At 42.5% G+C, this 24,177-nt stretch overlaps 1 protein-coding gene across 2 annotated transcripts in view; it reads left to right on the top strand.

Moving 5' to 3' along the window:
* The window catches only part of MALT1 (MALT1 paracaspase), a 57,756-nt gene extending 45,854 nt beyond the window's left edge, over positions 1-11,902 (top strand). For both annotated transcript variants that reach the window (XM_045886628.3, XM_045886627.3), the window contains 7 exons: positions 922-1,099; positions 1,873-1,947; positions 2,294-2,421; positions 4,571-4,720; positions 7,006-7,163; positions 8,253-8,378; positions 9,434-11,902. In XM_045886628.3, the coding sequence (XP_045742584.1) occupies positions 922-1,099; positions 1,873-1,947; positions 2,294-2,421; positions 4,571-4,720; positions 7,006-7,163; positions 8,253-8,378; positions 9,434-9,874 (1,256 nt within the window). In that variant the 3' untranslated portion in view covers positions 9,875-11,902. The remainder of the gene's footprint in view (positions 1-921; positions 1,100-1,872; positions 1,948-2,293; positions 2,422-4,570; positions 4,721-7,005; positions 7,164-8,252; positions 8,379-9,433) is intronic.
* Positions 11,903-24,177: the final 12,275 nt, after the last annotated feature.

Genomic DNA, 24,177 nt, shown 5'->3' with positions numbered 1-24,177 from the left:
AAAGGAACCCAAATTTTAGATTATTAATTCAAGAGACTCTAGATGGAAAATTAGTGATATTTATATCTCATAACAAAAAGAAAAAATAATCCATGAAATTAGATTTCCCTTCTTTGCTTAGAAAAAGCTACATTTAGGGGCGCCTGGGTGGCTCAGTCGTTAAGCATCTGCCTTCGGCTCAGGTCACGATCCCGGGATCCTGGGATGGAGCCCCGCATCAGGCTCCCTGCTCTGTGGGAAGCCTGCTTCCCCCTCTCCCACTCCCCCTGCTTGTGTTCCCTCTCTCGCTGTATCTCTCACTGTCAAATAAATAAGATCTTTTTAAAAAATCTTTTCTTGGGGCGCCTGGGTGGCTCAGTCGTTAAGCGTCTGCCTTCGGCTCAGGTCGTGATCCCAGGGTCCTGGGATCGAGCCCCGCATCCAGCTCCCTGCTCGGCAGGAAGCCTGCTTCTCCCTCTCCCACTCCCCCTGCTTGTGTTCCCTCTCTCGCTGTATCTCTCACTGTCAAATAAATAAAATCTTTTTAAAAAATCTTTTCTTGGGGCGCCTGGGTGGCTCAGTCGTTAAGCACCTGCCTTCGGCTCAGATCGCGATCCCAGGGTCCTGGGATCGAGTCCCACATCGGGCTCCCTGCTCCGCGGGAAGCCTGCTTCCCCCTCTCCCACTCCCCCTGCTTGTGTTCCCTCTCTCGCTGTGTCTCCCTCTGTCAAATAAATAAACAAAATCTTAAAAAAAAAAATACAGTACTTGAAGACTGTTGTCTTCGAATTTAGTTAACATTGTTTTTATAATTGGGTATCCTTAAATAAGCTTGCGTTAACTTTAAGAAAACAGAGTCTGGTTTTTTCCCTAAAGCGTGCTACATGCATGTTCAGAGTGCAGTTTAGAATTAATGTTTACCTCCTCCGTTTTCCTTTCCAGGACTATTATATTATGCAGGGCATGGTTATGAAAACTTCGGCAACAGCTTTATGGTCCCTGTTGATGCTCCAAATCCATACAGGTCTGAAAACTGTCTGTGTGTACAAAATATACTGAAATTGATGCAAGAAAAGGAAACTGGACTTAACGTGTTCTTGTTGGACATGTGTAGGAAAAGGTAAACTGCCTCATCTTTGTTCAACAAAGCTCGTGGACGTTAGGTAAATATCAGCCTTGACAGCGAAACCTAGGAATGCCAAGAAGCACTTAAGCTTGTGAGTTTGTAACTGTGAGATTGAAGCTGACCAAGAAGGAAACTAGGAGGAAATAGGTTTTCTCTATATGTAGTTAATTACGTTAACCTTTTTCCTATTTGTTATAGAACAAAAGTGAGGAACTGAAGGGTATGGGTATTTATTCATACCCCAGAAGGTTCAGCTCTTCAGAATGCCTGTAGATGTCTCTAGTCATCACTGCAGTTATTTCTCCAGAAATGGACAGAAACAGCCCGCATAGAGGTGGGGCTTCTGTCAGTCCTGGTCTCGCAGATACAGAAAGTGTAGCCAGACCAGGTGTTTGAAGCTGTTTGTCACTGGGTTACTGAGAAACAGAACCAGTGATTATTCCTCTCAGAAATACAGTTTTGTGCTTGCTCAGCATTTACCGATCAGAAACCAGTGCTAGAGTTCAGATGTAACTCCAGTTTTAAAGCTAACCAGAGAAAAGATGATGTGACTGTCTGCTGTCTCAACAGCAGAGGAGCCCTAGATTATTTGGGGTAAATATGTACCTGATTTGATAAAGGAATTTTGAATCTATAATCTTCAATTATGTATAATAGATTAGTGTTATCAGATTTCACCTCTTCATTATTATTTATGCTCTCTTTAAAATGCTGTTGAACTTCTTTCACATTTGTGTCTGCCCTTCTCCCTCCTCCCTTTTAAACAGAAATGACTATGATGACACCATCCCAATCTTGGACGCGCTAAAAGTCACCGCCAATATTGTGTTTGGATACGCCACGTAAGGAGGTTTTACATTCCTGTTCGAGATACCTTCATTTTTCGATGACTTCTTTTTGGTTATAGATTAGAAGCCTAGATATATCCATAGAAATGTAGGCAAAAATTTCCATCCTTGATACTCTTGAAAGGATAAATGAGTTAAATAATTGCCTTTAGCTCCTCACGTCTCGGCATCTTCTTTTTACTAAGCCCCAGAGCATTTAGCTCCTGCTGAAAGGTCAGCTCTGTAATGAGGGTGTCATGCGAGAGGCAGAGAAGCAAATGAGGTTCATCAGTGTTTACACAAGCCCCATGGGGCAAGTGTTTACTTTTTAAAAAATTTCTGTCTTTTTGCTGTGTTTAAGGTGTCAAGGAGCAGAAGCCTTTGAAATCCAGCATTCTGGGTTGGCAAATGGAATTTTCATGAAATTTTTAAAAGATAGATTATTAGAAGACAAGAAAATTACTGTGTTACTGGATGAAGTTGCAGAAGGTAAAATAAAAAAGAGAAAGCTACTCAGGGTTCTCTGGTAATTATTTTATTCCTACTGTTATTGTGCAGGTTTGGAGTTAGTATGTATTTTGATAAAACAGTTTTTTCTAGAACGTTCAGCACTCCTGTTTCATTCCTTCCTCCTCGTCTTCCTGGTGACTGAGCTTTGCACCAACTATACAGCATGACTCGAGCTGCAAGGCTGGTCCCGGGCATGGCTGAAATCAGTAAAGTTTCATCCTCAGAGCTCTGTGCCTCATCTCTGCCTCGGGCCTGGTGCAGCCCTGTCAGCTTGTTTGCAGAAAACCTTGTCCAGAGAGCAGCCTCTCCCAGGATCAGACAGATCCAACTTTGCAGAAATTTTGAGATTCGGGTGGAAAAGGCTGGGTTCATTTTTTTCTTGATGGACTTAATGGTTTTTAAATTCTGCTTTCGGGACATGACCCTAGAGGGCTAACATCATGTCTTCCATTTCCTTCTGTTCCCTTTCCTTCTTGGGATAATGTTATGCTTCTGTCAGGTGCCAAACAAGTATATCCTATTATCCTGGTAGACTGCCAGGTATTTTTTGAAATGCCATTTTAAAAGCCATGCCAAAAGGCAATCCTTTTGCAAACCAGCCCATGAGAAATGGAGTTTCATGGGTGTTCCAAAGATGGCAGGTGGAGTATAAGGTATGTGAGTGTTTCACTAAGAGCTGTGAGTCACTTTGTTTATTTTCATGTTTTTATCAGTGTAGATCTTTTAGCTGGATCACCTGACTTAACCACTTTCCCATTTAACATAGCCAGCCAGAGCTTTGACCTCCTCCCTCCATCCTGCTTCAACCGGAAAAGTTCTGCTTTTATCTGGTTTTTATATTTGGCTTCTATTTAAGAATAGATTCTTCTATTTAAGAATCTTAGTTTTACTTCTGTTTTTTCCAGATAAGTAACTACATACCAAAGACCAGATATTATTACTTTATAACTTTATTTATTAATAATTAATAATATATACAGAAGTAAGAGAAACTGTAATTTGTTCATATTAAAGAATATGATATATATGGCTTTGTAAATTTAAATTGACATTTATCAATAGTCACAAGTCTTTGCCTAAAACATGTTGAATGAAAACACATTACAGAGCATGCATGTAGCATAACATTTTTGTTACGTTCAAAACCTAAAACATTAGGGGCGCCTGGGTGGCTCAGTTAGTTAAGCGTCTGCCTTCAGCTCAGGTCATGATTCCAGGATCCTGCGATCAAACCCCGCATCAGGCTCCCTGCTCGGCGGGGAGCCTGCTTCTCCCTCTCCTCCCCAGCCCATGCTCTCTATCGCTATATCTGTCTCTCTCTTAAATAAATAAATAAAATCTTTAAAAAAAAAAAAAAACTAAAACATTAGCATAAACTACTTGCCAGTGCCTGTGCCTGAGTGAAAATTAAAATATGCATGAGAATATATATACTACATTGGATAGTGGTTATTTTGAGTCGGGGGAGAGGAGTGGTGGTGCTTTAGCCATATCAGTGGTTATAACATATTATTTCCTTTCTTAAAAATATCTGAGGTAAAGATGGCATGATATCTTACCTTTTTCATAGATAAGTAGTCATTTGTTTACTAGATACATGTATTTCTCAACAGAGTATAGACATAAAATTATCATGGCTACCCTTTCAGTAAAGAAATATACTTCCAGGGTCACCTGGGGTGGCTCAGTTGGTTAAGCGCCTTTGGCTCAGGTCATGATCTCAGGGTCCTGGGATCGAGCCCCATGTCGGGCTTCCTGCTTCTCTCTCTCTCCCTTCCCCCCCCCATTTGTTCTCTCTCTCTCTCTCTCTCTCAAATGAAAATCTTAAAAAAAAAAGTATACTTTCAGTTCTTCGTGAATTTTAAGGCTTAGAATATTAGGGATATGATAATAGAATTATGGAAGATAAAAGCTAAAAGGGGGGTCTTTAGAAGTGGCCTGGCCCAATATTTTTCTCTGTTTGTTCATTACTTTGAACCTTGCCTGGCACATAATAGGTGTTCAGTAAAATAGTTGTTGAATGAGTGAGTGATACTGAGAACATAATTGGATTTGCAGGAGAGTTCTTGACCTAGGTATTTAAAACATGAAAAGATTGTGGTCTTAATACTTATTTCTTATCTTTTAGATATGGGTAAATGTCACCTTACCAAAGGCAAACAGGCTCTAGAGATTCGGAGTAGCTTGTCTGAAAAGAGAGCACTTACTGACCCAATTCAGGGAACAGCATATTCTGCGGAGTCTCTGGTACGGAATCTGCAGTGGGCCAAAGCACATGGTATGGTGAAGCCTGGTTCTTATGAGGTTTTTCTATAACATGCTGTATTAAATCATGAAGGAGGTTTTTTTCCTCCTGGATAAATAGTTTTCCTCTCAATTTTGTAGTGAAAACATTTTAGCCTGGTGGGCAAACCCAAAACTAAACAACTTATCTAATATACAGTCCCTTAGATTGCATTATATTGTGAGCTGTTGGAAGTATGCTATTTGAAAAATCAGACAGGCCTGGGTTCTCATCCTGTCTCTACCACTTGATAAACATGTTATATATAAATGGGGATAAGAAATAATACTTGGGAGGGTTGTTGGTACTGAATGCTATCACACATGTAAAGGGACAAGCATGCTGGTCAGTAAATACTATCTGCTCATCAGTATTAGTATTCTCTCTTTTCAACTCTTGAATAAGTGAGTCGGTGAGCAAGAAAAGAGAAGGTGAGGTGGAAATCATATCTATAACTTAATTACCTTTGGTAATTCTATGTGATTTAGTGAAAAGGTAAGTTTAAATTATTGACTGAAATGAAGATTTTGGATTTTCTCTGAGTCCCAAATATCTGTATGGTGAATCCCTTATTGTAGATAGTTGAAAATTGTATTTGGTGAACTTCTATATAATATCTTTCTTTTCATAATAGTCTGTTCTCTAAGATACATTTTTGGTTAGATATGTTAAAGCACATTAAAATATAAAATGCCATAAATATATTGTCTTGGCTTTCCAGATAATTGGATAAGTAATTGAAATTGATTCTTTTCCTTTAAAAAACCTCTAAACAACAACAGTAACAAAATCATGGTGGTAAAGATCAATAGTAAAAAAACACCTTTTATGAAATGAAACTAAGGGAGCGTCTCTTTACTTGGTGGATGAGATGCTGCCCAATTCATGAATTGCCTAATAAAGCCAATTAGATCTTCAAATTAAAAAAAAAAGAAACTTTAGACGTGGGCTGGTCCAGTATTTTTCAGTTTGCTCATTACTTTGAACCATGCCTGGCACATAGTAGGTGTTCAGTAAAATTGTTGTTGAGTGAGTGAGTGAATGAGTGATACTCAGAACATAACTGCATTTGCATGAGAGTTCGTGGCCTAAATATTTAAAACATAATGAAAAGATTGTGGTCTTAAAATAATACTTATTTCTTATCTTTTAGATATGGGTAAATGTCATCTTACCAAAGGCAAACAGGCTCTAGAGATGTGGAGTAGTTTGGAAAGAGAGCACTTTTTTTTGTAACAGATTTGGCATTTTTTATGTTAAAGAGCTCATGCAAAATGGTAAAAGGAAAAACATTAAGACTCCCTCAGTTAGGGGTGCCTGGGTGGCTCAGATGGCTAAGCGTCTGCCTTCGGCTCAGGTCATGATCCCAGGGTCCTGGGATCAAGTCCCACATCGGGCTCCTTGCACAGTGGGAAGCCTGCTTCTCCCTCTCCCACTCCCCCGCTTGTGTTCCTTCTCTCACTGTCTCTCTCTGTCAAATAAAATCTTAAAAAAAAAAAAAAACTGCCTCAGTTAATCATCAAAGGATGCAAATTCAGCCTACACAATTGAGAATATATTAATAATTAAGAAATAAATATAGAAAATGGTAAGCTTAAGTAATTAGAGAAAATAAAATTATGATAGTGTAGTTTTTCCTTTTTAATCCCATCAACTAGGTAAACACTTTGAAAATTAATATTACTTCATTTTGGAAATGTTATGGTGAAATCTATTTATATTCTGTATAAATGGAGAACATCACATGTGTGAGGAACCATCGAGCAACTATATCTAATAATGTTTAAGCATTAAGTACATATGTATAAGAAACACTGACTATGATAGAAAAATAATAAAACCCAGAAATATTACAGATATTCAAGAGTAGTGGAATTGTTCAGAGTAACAAATATTCAGTGACACTATGCTTTATTAAAAACTATTTTCATGAAGATTGAGGCAACGGTGAAAAGTTACCTACAATTGTATGGATACTTTTGATTACCACTGTAAAAATTACATATGCAGAAGGACGAGAACTGGAAGGAAATAGTAAATGAAAGATTTTTATTTGCTTGACCAGCAGAATGTGGGGCTTTTTCTCTTTCTTTAAGTGCATGCATGTGTGTTTGTGTGTCTTTGAACAATGTGTTAGTTATAGAACATTTTTAAGCGAAAGCAAAAGCTCTCACTGTTATTTTGCCCCATAAAGAACAATTGTCCGTTGCTTAACAGAAAACTTACCAAAGCGCTCCTCAAGGGATTATTTGTAAGTTGTTCTTTTTGCTCTTTTTCAGAACTCCCAGAAAGTATGTGTCTTAAATTTCAGTGCGGTGTTCAGATTCAGCTCGGGTTTGCCGCCGAGTTCTCCAACGTCATGATCATCTACACAAGCATAGTCCACAAGCCACCCGACGTACTGATGTGCGATGCGTATGTCACCGATTTTCCTCTTGTAAGAGCCCCCTTTCTTCTTTGATCCAGGATAGCACAGTGTAGCCTCACTTACTAAAGACTAAACATTTGGAAACTTAAAGTTGATGGTGAATGTAAGGGAAATACGAATACCTATATATTCCATTTATATAAATATTTATTTGTATTTTAGTAACAATGGTGAAAATATTTAAAAACTAATCCCTAAAATACCTTAAATTTATCAAATTTAGGAATGTCTAAAGTTCACCCAGGAAAGAAGCCTTTAATTTCCTTTACCCTAAGTAGGGTATCAAATATGAAGAAGTAACATGGTAGTATATTGGAAGCATAGAAATTTAGTTCTGTTTTTCCGTAAATTAAGATATGATATTTATTTCATGTTGGCCTAAAGAAGCCAATAAATATACCCCTCTTTCCTACATGAGTGTAGTAAATTGAGAAGTAAGCAAGGAGCAAGACAAATCCAGAACATCACCTTTGCTACTGATAAAGACTTCATGGAGGACACTGCTTAGTGTGAGAGCAAATGGTCCAGCACTAAACCCCAGAATTAGACAGGTCTGTCTACCAGCCGTAACAGCGCTGGACTCAGATGGGCCTCCTGGGCATTGGGCAGGGCAGAGCCTGAGGCCTTCTCTCAGACGTTCCAGAACAGATCTCCCGCTCTTACCCAGGGGTTGGCTCTTAAAGAAGGAAAAGGGAAGGACTGCTTGTACATGTCCATTTATTCTTTTTAAATATATGAATCATATAAATCCGCCCGCACCTTCCCAAAAGTGATGAGTGAGCAGGGTGAGAATCCAGGAGTCACAGTCTAACGGGGCTGGAACTTAAAAGGAAGCTTGAGAGGATTAAGAAGTGTTTGTAGGGATAGTTTGAAAGTAACTATCCTTGCAGAGCTAACTTTTTAAGTGTATCTGTGCAGAATTTGGAATTCCTGTTATACTCTAAAATGTTGTTTTTATTATTTCTTTAGTCCTGTCTATGGGCTTACCTATTCAGGCCAAAATTCATAAGAGGACAATACCTGTTAAGATATTTTACTGTCATAGACAATGTTGTGACTTTAATTGATTTCATTAATAACATCCACTGATTTTCACAGGACTTAGATATTGATCCAAAAGATGCAAATAAAGGGACGCCTGAAGAAACTGGCAGCTATTTAGTATCTAAGGATCTTCCCAAGCATTGCCTCTACACTAGGCTCAGTTCGCTGCAAAAATTAAAGGTTAATACTTTTCCTGTTTATTAACTACTGACTTTATGAAAGTGAAAATTCATTTTGGCATGTGACAGTTGTATTAGTTTATAGATGAACTGCTTCACTGGGTATTAAATTGAAGTAGAGATAAGTGATACACAGTGAGTCTTATCAGTGGCCCTGGTCATATTCTCTTCTGTCCCTGGTAATGGCCTGAGGATTTTTGTGTGAGAGTACATGTGATTAGTCTCCATATTGTTGAAAAGTTAGAAATAAAGAGCATAGTCTGCTTTTATTTTTTATTTTTATTTTTTTTTAAGATTTTATTTATTTGACAGAGAGAGACACAGCGAGAGAGGGAACACAAGCAGGGGGAGTGGGAGCGGGAGAAGCAGGCTTCCCCTCCAGGAGGGAGCCCGACTCGATCCCAGGACCCTGGGATCATGACCTGAGCCGAAGGCAGACGCGTAAGGACTGAGCCACCTAGGCGCCTGCATAGTCTGCTTTTAAATACCTTTGCATCTCCAAATAATCATCTCCTAGTTAAGGAACAAAAGACAGACTATTGTCACCCTGTTTATAGCTAATCTTACCTACAGTCTCCTTTGTCTTTGAAATAACCGTATGATCTGATTCAGTTATACTTCTCCACCTAGGACTGTGGATTATTATTTCATGTTTTTTAAAACAGCTAAACTTTTGGCATAGCTGTAAAGCCAGGTTTCTTCATTAAAGGATCATTCTCCATCTCCACTAGTAGGGAAGGGTAATTTTCCCAAACCCCACTACTTGGAAGATGCCTTTAAACTGTTCATCCGGAATACAGTACAAGATCTCTGTGATTCTGGCTTCTGTCAGTAGCAAGAACTTTAAGTACTGGATGAGGGAAAGGGAAGGTGATTATAGCTGGCCTTTCTTCGTGTGGGGAAGGTGCAAACGAGCCTTGAGGATTTGGAACCTGGGAAAGGGAAGTGAGAGTGTGTGTTGTTGTTGTGTGATCACGTGTGTATTTGTTTTTGTCAGTATTACTCTATGATTGATATGCTTTCACGGTTGATAAAAATAATTCTTTTCCTTTTCAGGAACATCTGATCTTCACAGTCTGCCTGTCATATCAGTACTCAGGATTGGAAGATACCGTAGAGGAGAAGCAGGAGGTGAATGTTGGGAAACCCCTCATTGCCAAACTGGACATTCACCGAGGTTTGGGCAGGAAGACTTGCTTCCAAACTTGTATTATGTGTAATGGCCCTTACCAGAGCTCGGCATCCACCTCAGCGGGAGCCGGCCATTACCACTCGACTCAAGACTCATTCCACGGTGTTTACCATTCGCACCTTGGTAACTCCAGTAACGTCTTGCCCTCAGATGGCTGTCACTGCAGCCGGATGGCAGATGGATTCATTTCAAGTCACCACACCCACCATTATCCATGCCAGTTTGGTAGGAGCAACGTGCCGGTGGAGACAACTGATGACATGCCATTCAGTCTCTCTGAGGGGCTCCGGATTTCTGAAAAGTGACCTCCTTGTTTTTGGAAGTTATCGTAATTACTAGAAGCCTCATATGCAACAGCAGTGACATGATGGGAGGCATTATGAAAAAGCAAATACGTATTTTGTACAGAGAGAAGATTAGTCATGCTATTTCCTGGCAAACCCAGGACTTTGAGGTGTTGGAATTATATTACCCACGGACTTCCTCTTTGTTCTCTTCTAAGAGTTGGTGAATTGGTTGACTTGTTCTGTAAGAATGAAGGATGGGTGGGTATATGTTTATGTGTTTATAGCAAAAATATTTTCATTTTGAGCACTCTGAAGTAAGTACAATGGGAATGGCATTGTAGTGTAAGTCATTGTATTTTTAGGATCAGGAAAAAAAACCTTGGTGATCATCAGGCTTAACCTCGTTTCATCAGTGGGAGAAACAGATTGAGGCATCTTGTTTACGTTAGAGCTGGCCCCAGAACTGAGACCTCCAGATTTCTGTTCCAGTGTTTATTCCACTACACACTGCCTTCCCGACAGGTTCTGAGATAAGTATTATGTTTGTAGATAAATTTAAAGATAATATATGAATATGCATGTCTGTATATAATCTAGAAATGTACAAACTTTAATTTGTGATTATAGGACTTTACTGCAAGTGTTAGTTAAGATGTTTGTATATAAATCTTATGTAGAACAGGCTGAAGTTTCTTGTTCCTAAGGCCATGAAAGCACATGGAGAGGTGATGAAATATTTGTCTCTGTTAGAGCAAGACAGCAAGATAATTCTCCTACTGGATAATCTTGGCAGCTGCTTATTGAATCTTACAAACACTGGATATGTCTTCCTTGATAACATTTTCTTAATGAATTTTACTGGCCTTAAAAGAGAATCTTACCACCTTTTGTCCTACCTAAAGCAAGTTAAAAAGGCAACTGCCAGTAACAAAAATATTGAATTAGTAATTTTAGAACATTCCACAAAGGAAATAACCAGGCCCGGATGGCTTCACTGCTCTATTCTACCAAACATTTAAAGAATTAGCACCAGTCCTTTGCAAACTCTCCTCAAAAATGGAAGGAGAGAGAACACTTCCCAGCTCATTTTATGAAGCCAGTATTACCCTGATGCAAAACCAGGTGAAGACATCACAAGAAAACCAAAGATCAGTATCTGTTACGTGAAGGGACTCAAAAGTCGTCAACAAAATACTAGCAAACTGAGTCTAGCAACATATGAAAAGGATTATACACCACGGCCAAGTAAGATTTGTCCCAGGAATGCAAGGGTTGTTTAACATCCAAAAATCCATGTCCTATGCAAACGATTCTCGTTATTCACAGTGGTTACAGTCTAGGAAGTCGCTGTGAATACCGAACTAGTGAATGCAGAGCCATTGCTCCTAGGGGAAATGTATGTGTATTCATATGTCAAGTAGATTATAATCTTAAATCCTGAAAACAATTTATCCTGATATACTGTTTTATTTTACAAAAGAGAAAATGAGGTTCAGAAACATTAAGTGACCTTCCTGAGGTCACGCCACCCCACTAATAACTGCCAGAGTTGGGATTCATACCCGTCCAACTGGCCCCAGAGCCAAAGCTTTCACAGCCCTGCCTCCGCCCCCTCATCTTCTGGTCATGTCTGGGGGTGGGGGCTGAAACAGGAAGGCAAAAGCATTGTCTTGTTCGTCCCCGCTGGGAAGATGCATATGGAGAAACTCAAAATTTTCATGGGTCTGCACATACCTATGAATGATCATAGAAGTGGTGACAGTTTGGTTTTTTTTTTTAAGATTTTATTTATTTATTTGACAGACACAGCGAGAGAGGGAACACAAGCAGGGGGAGTGGGAGAGGAAGAAGCAGGCTTCCCGCGGAGCAGGGAGCCCGATGCAGGGCTCAATCCCAGGGCCCTGGGATCATGACCTGAGCCGAAGGCAGGCACTTAATGACTGACCCACCCAGGCCCCCCCGTGTTGACAGTTTTGATTTGGGGATTACAAACAAATTTTACAAATAAGTTGGTAAATTCACAAATACAGACTCAAATAATGAGAATCAACTGTCCCATGTTCATAAAGGACAAAATTACTACATTGACTGAATTGTCTTAACAGTTGCAGAAAGAACATTTGATAAAAGTCAGTACCCTTTCATGATAAAAATACTTAACAAACTAGGAATAAAATGGAAATTCCTCAATATGATAAAGAGCATCTATAAAAAGTCCACACCTAACATCATTGTTGGCAACAGACTGAATGCTGAATGTCCTTGTCCCCAAAATCAGGAACAAGACAAGGATGTTCACTCTCACCCCTTTTATTCAACATTGTACTTGAGGTTCTAGCCAGGGCAGTTAGGCAAGGAAAAGAAATAAAAGTCAACCATGCTGGAAAAGAAGTAAAACTATGTATTCACAGATGGCATAATCTTAGTAGATAGAAAATTCTAAGAAATTCATTTAAAAACTACTAAATGAGTTCACCAGGCTGCAGGATAGACACAAGATCAATATACAAAGATCAGTTTTATTTCTATGTCAGCAGTGAATGTTCTGAAATTGAGATTTTTAGAAATTCTATTTATAGTAGCATCAAGATGAATAAAAACTATGCAACATTGTTGAAAGAAATTAAGACCTAAATAAATAAATTTTTGTTCATGGATTGGAAGACTTTACATTGTTAAAATGAAAATGCTCCCCAAATTGCTCCACAGGGTTACTGCAGTTCCTGTCAAAATCCCAGCTGGCTTGTTTGCAAAAATTGACCAACTGATAAAATTCACATGGAAAATACAAAAACCAAAATAAACTTGAACCAAGTTGGAAGACTCACACTTAAGCAATTTCAAAACTTAACTACAAAGCTACAGTAACCCAGCGTGATACGGCACAAAGAAACATGGATTAAGGGAATATAAACTATAACTGAGAATCCAGAAATAAGCCTATAATGTCTATGATCGATTGATCTTTGACCAGAGTGCCAAAGCATTCAATAAGAGTAATCTTTTCAACAAACGGTCCTAGGACAACTATAGCCGCATGCTGAAGGATTCCCCTCCTCACGGATTTCAGCCCAAGATAGATCATCTACCTAAATGTAAGAGCTACAACTGTAAAACTGACAAGAAAACATAGAAGCAAATCTTTGTGACCTTGGACTAAGCAATGGTTTCTTATATACAACACCAAATGCACAAGCAACAAAGAAGATAAAATTGGACTTGCTCAAATTGAACTTTTATGTTTTAAAGAACACCATCAAGAAAGTGAAAAGACACCCCACAGAATGGGAGAGTTTTTTGAAAATTATGTCTGATAAGGTACATGTAACCAGAACTTTTATAATAAGCCATTTATATACTAGCGCTTAATGGCGGTTACCGGAGAGCAGTAACCAGTGAACTGTCCGACGGGCCTTCTGTGAGGATGGAGAAGTGCCGTGTGTGCCCCTGGCCCCATGTTGGTACCTGAGCCGTGGACGCAGAGCTAGTGGCTTCCATATTCAACTGTGTGGCTGTTCATTCTGTATATTTGAATTTTTTAAACATGTATTTATAATTTTAAAACATTTTTTAAAATAACAATTGTGTAAAAAAATTTTTTGAATAACAGTTGTGCATTTTTTTGTGTCTCTTCTATCAGCCATGCTTTTATTTTAGTTGACTTCTTATGCCAGTTGCTTTATAACATTAGCAGAGGATTTTATTTTTTAAAGTTTTTTTATTTATTTACTTGACAGAGACACAGCGAGAGAGGGAACACAAGCAGGGGGAGTGGGAGAGGGAGAAGCAGGCTTCCCGCGGAGCAGGGAGCCCGATGCGGGGCTCGTCGATCCCAGGACCCTGGGATCATGACCTGAGCTGAAGGCAGACACTTACCCGACTGTGCCACCCAGGCACCCCAGCAGAGGATTTTCTACATCAGTACAATTTAGGAAGGGTAATCCATTGATAACAATTACAATGGGAGGAAGAGATGAGGATAGTAAAGTCTCACCTAAATCCAAAGCTAGTATTTGATTCTGGGGAAGGGGATATTTTCTGGAAAGTAACAAAAAATTCTAAAGTTAACAATTTATAAATTACATGTTTTCTGATTTTAAAAAGTTAACACATGGATCATCAAATATAAAACATGAAAGTGGTATCCATCTGAAGGCGAACAGGTCAAATCACAGCCTTGAGAAGGAAAGTCTTTGAAGGATACTGACACAGAAAAGGGACAGTAGACTTTTCCTTTTTCTCCGGTGTTTATTACTTTTCATACCTCTTCCTTGCACACAAAGCAGCCATGAGGTGGTCTCTTCGGTAGTCAAAATTATTAGACTCAGGAAATCCAATCATGTAGCCACAGCTCAGATAATTGATACATTGATGCATAGATCGGCACAAGTTTAATATCAGGATGAGATCTGATTTTTTAACAAAAGGCCTCATAAATTTTAAATTGTTTCCTCTTATTTGAACATTCCCCTAGTATTTATTTTTTTTTAGAGATATTATCTATTTGAGAGATAGTGAGAGAGAGCACCAGCAGGGAGGGTGGAGGAGGTGCAGAAGTAGAGGGAGAAGCAGGGTCCCCACTGGGAGCCCGATGCGGGGCTTGATCCCAGGACCCTGGGATCATGACCTGAGCCGAAGGCAGACACCTAGCCAGCTGAGCCACCCAGACGCTCCTCCCCTAGTATTTATATACTATCATTGCTTTTAACTGTTAACTGATGCCAAACACTCGGAAGTTACCCATTACTTTTAGGGGCGCCTGGGTGGTGCAGTTGGATAAGCATCTGACCCTTGGTTTTGGCTCAGGTTGTGATTTCAGGGTCTTGAGATCAAGCCCTGCATTGGCTCTGCGCTCAGTGTGGAGTCAGCTTAAGGTTCTCTCTCCCTTTCTCTCTGCTCCTCCTGCTCATGTGCTCGCTTGCTCTCTTTCAAAAATATAATTTTTTTCCAAATAATTTTTTTAAATTTATATATTACTTTTGTGCAATTTCGATCTTTTTCTATTTTGACACTGTAACTTTTATCCAGGCCTAACTAAAATATGTTTTTTAATATTTTCCTTTGAATTATATGACCTGTTTCTCATACTGATAAAAGATTAAGTAGTAAAGAAAAAGATACCCAGAACATGAGAATGTTGTATAAATGTATTTAATTTTTTTGCAATTTGACAGCATTAAAGATATTTTGGCGTCAGACACACAGTGTGATGTTAGGAAGGAGGAGTCGGCTCATTTCACCACCCAGCAGCAGTGTGGTTTGAAGTGTGGGCTCCAACTTGTCCATGCTTCTGCTCCCTTATCTGTAAAATGGGGATGAGGATATAACATCAGAGGGCTTCTAATACTGGCAGTACTGAGACGGTAAGTCCTTTGAAGAGCCTGCTCTTTGAAAAGGCTCGTCATCCTTCAAATCTGGCCTTCTCAAAACCATACCAGTCAGTACGCACATAGTGTGGTGTGTATTATTTGTTACCAAGGTGCTTCCTACAAAGTACTCCTCATAGTACTGGCAATGTAGTCTTCTTTTTTTTAAAGATTTTATTTATTTACTTGACAGAGACCAAGCGAGAGAAGGAACACAAGCAGGGGGAGTGGGAGAGGGAGAAGCAGGCTCCCCGCCGAGCAGGGAACCCGATGCAGGGCTCGATCCCAGGACCCTGTGATCATGACCTGAGCCGAAGGCAGACATTTAACCAACTGAGCCACCCAGACGCCCTGTAGTAAGTATTGCCTTCTAAAATAAGTTGCAAAGGCTACCCTCACATTATGGATACATCAAACTTTTGGCTGCATGCCATTAAATATTTGAATTATAAAAAAAATAAAAAATAAAATAAAATAAGTTGCAATTGGGATGGCTGGCTGGCTCAGTTGGTAGAGCATGCCACTCTTGATCTTGGGGTTGTGAATTCAAGCCCCATGTTGGGTGTATACCTTTTAACAAACATTAAAAATTAAAAGTGTTTAAAAGTTGCAGGCGCCTGGGTGGCTCAGATGGTTAAGCGTCTGCCTTCGGCTCAGGTCATGATCCCAGGGTCCTGGGATCGAGCCCCACATCGGGCTCCCTGCTCCTTGGGAGCCTGCTTCTCCCTCTGCCTCTCTCTCTCTCTCTCTCTCTCTCTGTCTCTCATGAATAAATACATAAAATCTTTAAAAAGAAAAAAAAGTAAGTTGCAAGTGAATGTTCACCCCAAAATCACTTTTCAAAAAACATGGAAATTTAACGTCACCAATTACTAGTATAAAATACATTGTGTCTACACACAAAGAAATTGATGAGCAGTATTTCTCTGCTGGGATTATTTGTCTTTGCTTACCTGGATTTTCCAGTTTTTATACAGGAAACAGCTGTTCTATAATTTGCAGATAATAGATACATGCATTGTATAATGTAAATATGCTAAACTTCAATACTTTTCATTCTACCTGTTACAGAGTAGCTAAGTCTAAAGTAACTACCAACAAATCTGAAGTAATTCCCAGTTTTTTGCATCATGTTCGAGTTTTGTGGAACAGCATTTAAGTCGTAGGAAGGGTTGGCTGAGTATTCCTACATTAATAAGTTGTTAGCACCAGGCTTTGACTATTTTTTTAAATTTTGAAACACTTCCAAACTTAGAGAAAAATTTCAAAACCAGTACAAAGAATTCCCGTATTCCCTTCACCCTGGTTCCCCGTGTTAACATATTTTCATGTTTTATCATTTTGTCTCATAAATGTGTGTGTATATATATATGTACATATATATGTTTGTATGTATATGTACATACATCTACAAATGATATTTTTCCCGAGCTGTTCAAAAGTGTTATCTTTTTGCCCCTAAATAAATACTTAAGTATGTACTGCCTCAAAACAGGAACATTCTCCTACATAACCACAGTACAACTGTCCGGATGAGACAGGATGCCAGAACCTCCCTCTGCTGGAGCCCAAACACTGGGAATCACAATCCTTCCCTCGTCTTTCCCTTCTCTCACAGATCGTGACCTGTGATCTTGGTCCAATGTCTAAAAACTATTGTTTCATACTTTGTGTATAGCTTTCTAGTTGTTTAAGGTGGGAGAGTGAATCCAGTCCTATCATTACATCATGGCTGGAAGTGAACATCCATCTGTAAGTGATTTTTAAAGCTAATCACATAGTTGAAAATAATTTTGGATTACTTTGCATACATTGCAAGAAACACCACTGTGGGCAAACTATTCCCTTTCCTATTTGCAATTCCACCCCCAAACTGACTTTAAAATTTTTTTTCTCCAAACTCACTTTTTAAAAGGCAGCTTGCATCCATTATTTTGTAGAGTAAGTGGTTCATCAACATTATCAAATGAATACATGGGAGCCTCAGGTGTACATGTTTATGCAAAGGAAGGAAAGCAAGCTTCGGGGGTGGAGTGTTTCACATTCTACATGCTACCTACAATCATTTTACACACAGTATCATTTAATTCTAAACAGCCTTGCAATTTGTAGATGAGGAAATTGTTAGGTTAAATCAAGATGTCAATTCACCGTGGATAGCTGACAAGTGGCAGAAGCAGGATGACTCATACCCAGACCAGAGCCCATTATTATTCCCCAACGCTGCTAATTATCCAATGATGAGGAGATGCACAATCATTATTGTCATAAATGCTCACTCAGTGTGAAAGTGGCATGACATTGAATATTCGTATTTGATAGAGTATCAAATATTGTATCTAAGAGATACAAGTCTTTGAAGTTTGCAAGAAACTGTCCTACTTTGAAAACAGAAGGAATGGCATCTTGAGTTTGGTAACTTAAACTTGCTGTTTTCCCAACACAGCAGAAAAAGAGCCACAAGTGATTTTTTTTTTTTGAAGATTGATTTATTTGAGAGAGAGTGTGTGCACGTGTGGGGCAGGGAGGAGGGGAGTGGCAGAGAGAGAGGGAGAATCCTGAGCAGACTCCCCACTGAGCATCAAGCCCCACGCGGGGCTTGATTCCAGGACCCTGAGATCGTACCTGAGCCAAAATCCAGAGTCGGCTGCTCAACTGACAGAGCCACCCGGGTGCCCCCCAAACAGTGATTTTTCATGACGTGTTAACAGTGTGGCTTAATACTTCATTCTTCTAAGTGTATGAAAAATATTTTTTAAACACTGAAACATTATTCTTAAAGGAGAAAATAATTTACCATCTCTAAAGATGAAAGTCACAGGTCACATGCCAAACATTTCTAAAGGAGTTGACCTAAAAATTAGTAATGTTGCTATATTACGCTCAAGAGAGTTCTAACGGGGGAAGGTGTTAAAATATATTTTTTAAAGTATTTTCATATAAGCTTTAGTTTCACCACTTTCATCTTCGTGCAGAATGTTCTTTATTGCAAAGATTGAGTGTTTTCCCTGAAGACTGATAATTTTTATACTATATTTCTCCCATGCACACGTATTCCCCTTGCTGCCAAACTTGGGTTCTGACACTATTATCTGACCTCGGTGTCCTCTATCCTGTGCCACAGCTTGGGTAAGCGGCTCTGTCTCCCCTCCCAATTTCCTGTTGTAACAGTTGACCTCACACCTGAGTCCAGTGCTTTTCAAACTCTTCAGAATAGCTTCTCTCAGGGGAGGGGGGTGGCGCCTGGGTGGCTCAGTCGGTTGAGCATCCGACTCTTGGTTTTGGCTCAGGTCGTGATCTCAAGGTCATGAGACTGAGCCCCATGTCAGGCTCTGCGCTGGGCGTGGAGCCTGCTTAAGATTCTCTCTCCTGCTCCCTCCGCCTCTCCCCCCTCCACCTGTGCATGCTCTCTCATTCTCTCTCTAAAAAAGAGCTTCTCTCTGGCTGGTGGGACTAGGACTCCCCACCGGTTTCATCCAGAGCATCTCTTCCTTTATCTGTTTACACACTGCCTTTCCAAGTTACCTTTGGCTTGCATAGAAAGTTTCTCGGTGAAAAACAATGGACCTCATCTCCTCTCACTAGACCCCGCCGTTGCTTGGGGACCCTCCCGTCACAGCCATTCCCCATACTGGCTGGGTGACTTCCAGCAGGCTACGGTGCTGAGAAAGAAGAGGAGGGAAAGAAGCCCGCTGAGCGGAGGGCTTCCAGCCTCCCCGTTCAAGGGAGGGCTCAGTAGGCCAGTGTGGGCTGCCGATGACAAAGGCCATACAAGCAGGTGCAGGCTGACCCCGTTTCATTGTGCTCTGCTTACTGTGCCACGCAGATACTGGGTTTTCTACAAATTAAAGGCTTGTGGAAACCTTGCACGGGGCAAGTTTACAGGGACCATCTTTCCAACAGCACTTGCTCACTTCATGTCTCCGTGTCACATTTTGGTCATTTTTGCAGTATTTCAAATTTTTCATTATTATACTTGTCATGGGGATTTGTGATCAGTGATTATGATTTACTGAAAGCTCGGGTGATGTTTAGCATTTTTTAACAATAAAGTATTTGTTAAGATTTATTTATTTGAGAAAGAGAGAGCAGGGGGAGGGGCAGAAGGAGAGAATTTCAAGCAGACACCCTGCTGAGCGAAGAGCTGGACTTGGGGCTTGATCCCATGACCCATGAGATGACAACCTGAGCCAAAACCAAGAGTTGGAAGGCTTAACCAACTGAGCCACCCAGGCGCCCCAGTAAAGTATTTTTAATAAAGGTATGTACATTTTCAGACATTATGCAATTGCACACTTAATAGATTACAGCATAAACATAATAGATTACGGTATAAACATAACTTAATAGATTTCAGTATAAACATAAGTTAACATATAAACTTTTATGTGCACTAGGAAACCAAAAGTTCATTGGACTCACATTATTGCAATAACCGCGTTATTGCGAACCAAACCCATGGTATCTCTGGGGTATGCCCACACTGACCAGCAGTTTTGGCAAACAACACAAAACTTGGCCCTCACATCAACTTTGTCATTCAAGATGTGGCTTCTCGGTAGGTGTTATTAACAAGGCAAGACGCCATCTGATACTTTCCCATTTGAACCCATTATTGCTAAATAGGTATTAGGTTTCCTAAAACCTGATTTTTCACTTTGGTGTCACCTGACCTCGTTGTGGCCCAGGGAGATCTATGATTTGGAGGCACGCGGTGGCATTCCCACCAGCAAGGCAAAGTGTGCTTGTTGGGGGAGGCCAAGCGGTGGCGCTCTGAGGCCAGCATCCTGGGCCCTGCCCTCCCTGGCAGCAGGCGCATGCAGAAGGCGGAATCACAGTCAAAGGCATTCTTGTAAGTACGAACAAGAGGAGGCGCTCCATCGAATCCTGTGGTTAAGGACACCAGGCTAAGATGCCGCAAACATCCATCTCGATGGCCAACCTTGCCAGTGGTCTCAGGACCACCCTTCCGCTCCTGTTCAGGGCCTGGACCCTTGGTGGCAGCGTGTGTGGGACACGGGGGACCAAGAGGGCCAGCTGGGAGGGCTGAGGGCTGCACACACCGCAGGGGTTACTGTACAGCATCGGCTTCATCCAGAGACTGAGAAGAATGTCACCAAATAACTTCGCGAGGAAGGGTGAGGAAGACTATTCAGCAAGCCCTGCCCCATGGAGCGGCATAGCCGGCCCCCTGCAGGTGAGAGGTGGGAGGAAGGAATGAAGGCTTTGGGGTGCAGGGGGCACACGTGGGCAGCTGGTTTCTCAAATGCCTCTTGGCCCACGCTGCAGGAAATCTCTCCAATCCAATGCCACAGGGCCTGGGGTCCCCAGCCAGCCTAGACCCCAAGCTCCCAGGGCCAGGGATACCTGCAGGACCGCAAGCTCAAGGGGCAAGGCAGGATTGTCCCTTAGAAACTTCCAAGGGAGGGGCGCCTGGGTGGCTCAGTCGTTGGGCATCTGCCTTCGGCTCAGGTCGTGATCCCAGGGTCCTGGGATGGAGCCCCTCATCGGTCTCCCTGCTCTGCAGGAAGCCCGCTTCTCCCTCTCCCACTCCCCCTGCTTGTTCCCTCTCTCACTGTCTCTCTCTCTGTTAAATAAATAAATAAATAAAATCTTAAAAACAAAAACAAAAACAAAAAAACTTCCAAGGGAGCATGGCCCTGTCAAGACCCCAATTCCTGAATAGTAATACTAAATTTGGATTTCTGGCCTCAGCACTGTGACACAATAAACGTCTGTTGTTTTAAGGCACTGAGCAAGGGACTTGGCTAGGAAACTAACACAGAAGGGCCGCTCACAAAGCGAACCAGCCGTCAGATGGCTCCAGCCCCAGCCTGACTTCGCAAGGACACTGATGGCAGAGGATGCCCAGTGGTTCCTGAGCTGATCCACCTTGTTTTCCAGAGCCTTCCCTAGAGTCACTCTTTGGCGGCAGTCTCCTGCGCCCCCCTCCTGGCTGGCAGAGAGAAGTGCGCCCCCTCCAGCCCCGGAGCTATTTGATATCTCAGGGGAAACGGGAGAACCGGGGAATTTCAAAACCGGACACAGAAATCCATTTGTAAGAAAACATTCTTAAACAGTGCATTCTTGCCCCCACCCCATCTTGAAAAACAGGGCGAAGCCTTCGGCACTTGTCCCGAAGCCTCAGCTCTGCCCTGTGTCCTGCCATCTTTTTCGGGAAATGAACTCCGCGGTTGATGGCAAATTTCCTCTCCTTTCCTTGATTCATCAACAGAGACCATTTCCTGCAACCGGACCCACACCTCCCCAGAGCCACTCTGGACCTGTCACCCCAGAAAGCAATTTAAACGGTCCCCGTTCTGATCCAAACTCTGTGTGTCCAGCTCACCTCCTCCGGTGTCCCCTCGACAGTAACTATTCAGCCGAATCCATATTGCTGGGGGGGGGGGGGGCTCTAACTTCATTCCCAGCCTCTCTTGACTTAAATTACTTTCTTGCCTAACCTGGATGCTCCAGCTCATTCTACTATGACTCTTGCAAACACCAACCACCCCCTCTGCCCTCTGGCCCTCGTCTGTTTGGCTTACTCAACCCCAACCGCCTTTCACGCACATTTTCTTCCTCCGCAGACCCTCGTTCCTCCTGCCACCTTCTCCGTCTTGGCTGGGAGCCTGGCCTCCGCCCTCCCGGAGACCGTGGAAGCCGCCACAACCACCACTAGCAAGCCCACATCTGCACCCACAGTTCCCTGCACGACCTCCTCCTGTCTAATACCCCCCACAGATCCTCGGGGTCCTGCCTCCTTTTTTCTCCCCCAAATTCCATTTCTCTGGGTATCCCTTCACGTCTACATCATCAACGTCTCTCTTTTTAACAAATTATTCTCATCTGCTTCTCCCTCTCCCTCTGTCCCTCCCCCTGCTCGTGCTCTCTCTCACTCTCAAATAAATAAATAAAATCTTTAAAAAAAAGAAATAGGGACGCCTGGGTGGCTCAGTTGGTTGAGCATCTGCCTTTGGCTCAGATCATGATCCCAGGGTCCTGGGATCGAGCCCCGCTTCGGGCTCCCTGCTCGGCGGGCAGCCTGCTTAAGACTGGCTGCAGGGTCGGGCGGGATGGCCTAAAGGCGGGAGACGGACTCTTGCAAGATGGGGTCGGACGGTACCTAGAACTCTGTTCTGGAAAGAAAATAGGAGCAGGTGGCAATGGTGGGCAGACAAGCTGGTGACAGGGCACATCCCGGAGGGACAAGCAGGGCGCGGCTGCACCCCCAGGGAAGCTAGGAGCCAGGGGTCTCTTTCAGGTCTGCAGCTCTCCACAGGCCTCCTGGGCCTGCCCTTGCTCACTGGGGCCGGCCTCACCTTGGTTTTCTTCTGGTTTGTTTTTTGGGTTTTTTTTTTAGATTTTATTTATTTATTAGAGAGAGAGCATGAGCAGAGGGAGTGGCAGAATGGAGAAGCAGACTCCCCGCCAAGCAGGGAGCCCAATGCTGCGGGGCTCGATCCCGGGACCCTGGGATCATGACCTGAACCAAAGGCAGACGCTTAACCGACTGAGACACCCAGGCTCCCCTTTCCTCTGGTTCTGAGACCAGGGAATGCCATGGGCTGGAATGACCAGCAGAGGGCAGCACAGGCTTGGGTTTGGCCTGGGCCTTCCGGTTTGGGAGCCAACGGGGCCCTTCCCAATCGGCTGTGGGAAGACGCAGGAGGAAGTAGCTTTGCATTTTTATAACCCTGAGCTTCCACGTGCACTCAGGGCCTCCCCAACCCAGCCGGTGGCTTAGTACGATGACGGGAAGTCAGGGGGCCAGAGGAAGCCGGACAGGCCCAGGAATGCAGGACGGGCTGCCGGCCCAGGGGTAGTTGGCAGCCAGGCTCAAACAAGCCCTTGCCGATAGTGGGTTCTTCTCCTGTGCTGTCCTCTTGCACCCACGGCCCTGGTACCAAAAAGCACAGAGATGCTCAGAAGCGCCCCTCCTGGGCATGGGCGTGGCCACAAGCTCCTGGAACCGTCTGGGGGAAGCTCTGCTTTGAGCAACAGTCAACAAATGCCCACCTGCAGCCCCTCTTGGGAGGAGTCTGGGTACAGAAGCAAGAGAACCCGCAGGCCCAGCTGGGCTCCGAAGCTCCCCCCGCCACCGCAGCGAGGGGGAAGGAGGATTGCTCACGGAAGACGCAACTCTGGGCTTGAATGAACCTCCTAGAATTGGATGTCAAATCACGAGTGAAGGTGTTTCCGTCCCTCCCACTCCACTTCTTTGGGATTTTTTTTTAGTGATTGTATTTTTTTAATTGTGGTAAAATATACCTAACATGAAATTTACCATCTTAACCATTTTATTTCTTTTAAGGATTTTATTGATTTATTTATTTGATAGAGAGCATGAGCAGGGGGGAAGGGTGGAGAGAGAAGCAGATTCCCCAGCTGAACAAGGAGCTCAATCCCAGGACCCCGGGATCATGCCATGAGCCGAAAGCGGCTGCTTAACCGACTGAGCCACCCAGGCACCCCTCATCTTAACCATTTTAAATGCGTACAATTTAGGAGTGTTAAGTGCACTCACATTGTTCCCACTCTTTGTTTTTATTGCGACTTTTCATATACAGAGCCTGGGGCACGGAGAGCGAACCTCAAAGAAAAGGCAGAGATCTGGAGAAAGACTTTGCTGAGAAAGATATGGAAGGAAGCCAAAGCGGGTATGAGAGGCTTTTCAGACCACCGGGCCCAGATGAGCTTTCCGGGACGCATGGGCCCCAGGGCTCGGGGTGTCCTATGCGGTACATCTCCGTCGGAGCTGCCCCACGCAGTCCCTGTGCATTGGGGGCTCAGAACCTGCAGCTCATCTGGAAGTACAGTGAGTACCCCAAAGGGACCCCTGCCCACGTTCAGAACCGGGAACAAAGCCATTCAAAATCCCCTCAAATATCACTTTGAGAATTATCTGTATAGTATGTAACTGAGAAGCACTGAGGACAAAATTTAAGCAGTAAA

This window comes from Mirounga angustirostris, unplaced genomic scaffold (genome assembly GCF_029215605.1).
Source record: "Mirounga angustirostris isolate CCGP_5_RB_7025 unplaced genomic scaffold, mMirAng1.0.hap1 SCAF_14, whole genome shotgun sequence".
NCBI classification, from domain to species: Eukaryota; Metazoa; Chordata; class Mammalia; order Carnivora; family Phocidae; genus Mirounga; species Mirounga angustirostris.
The sequence above is the reverse complement of the archived record's forward strand: the minus strand, read 5'-3'. Positions and strand labels throughout refer to the sequence as shown.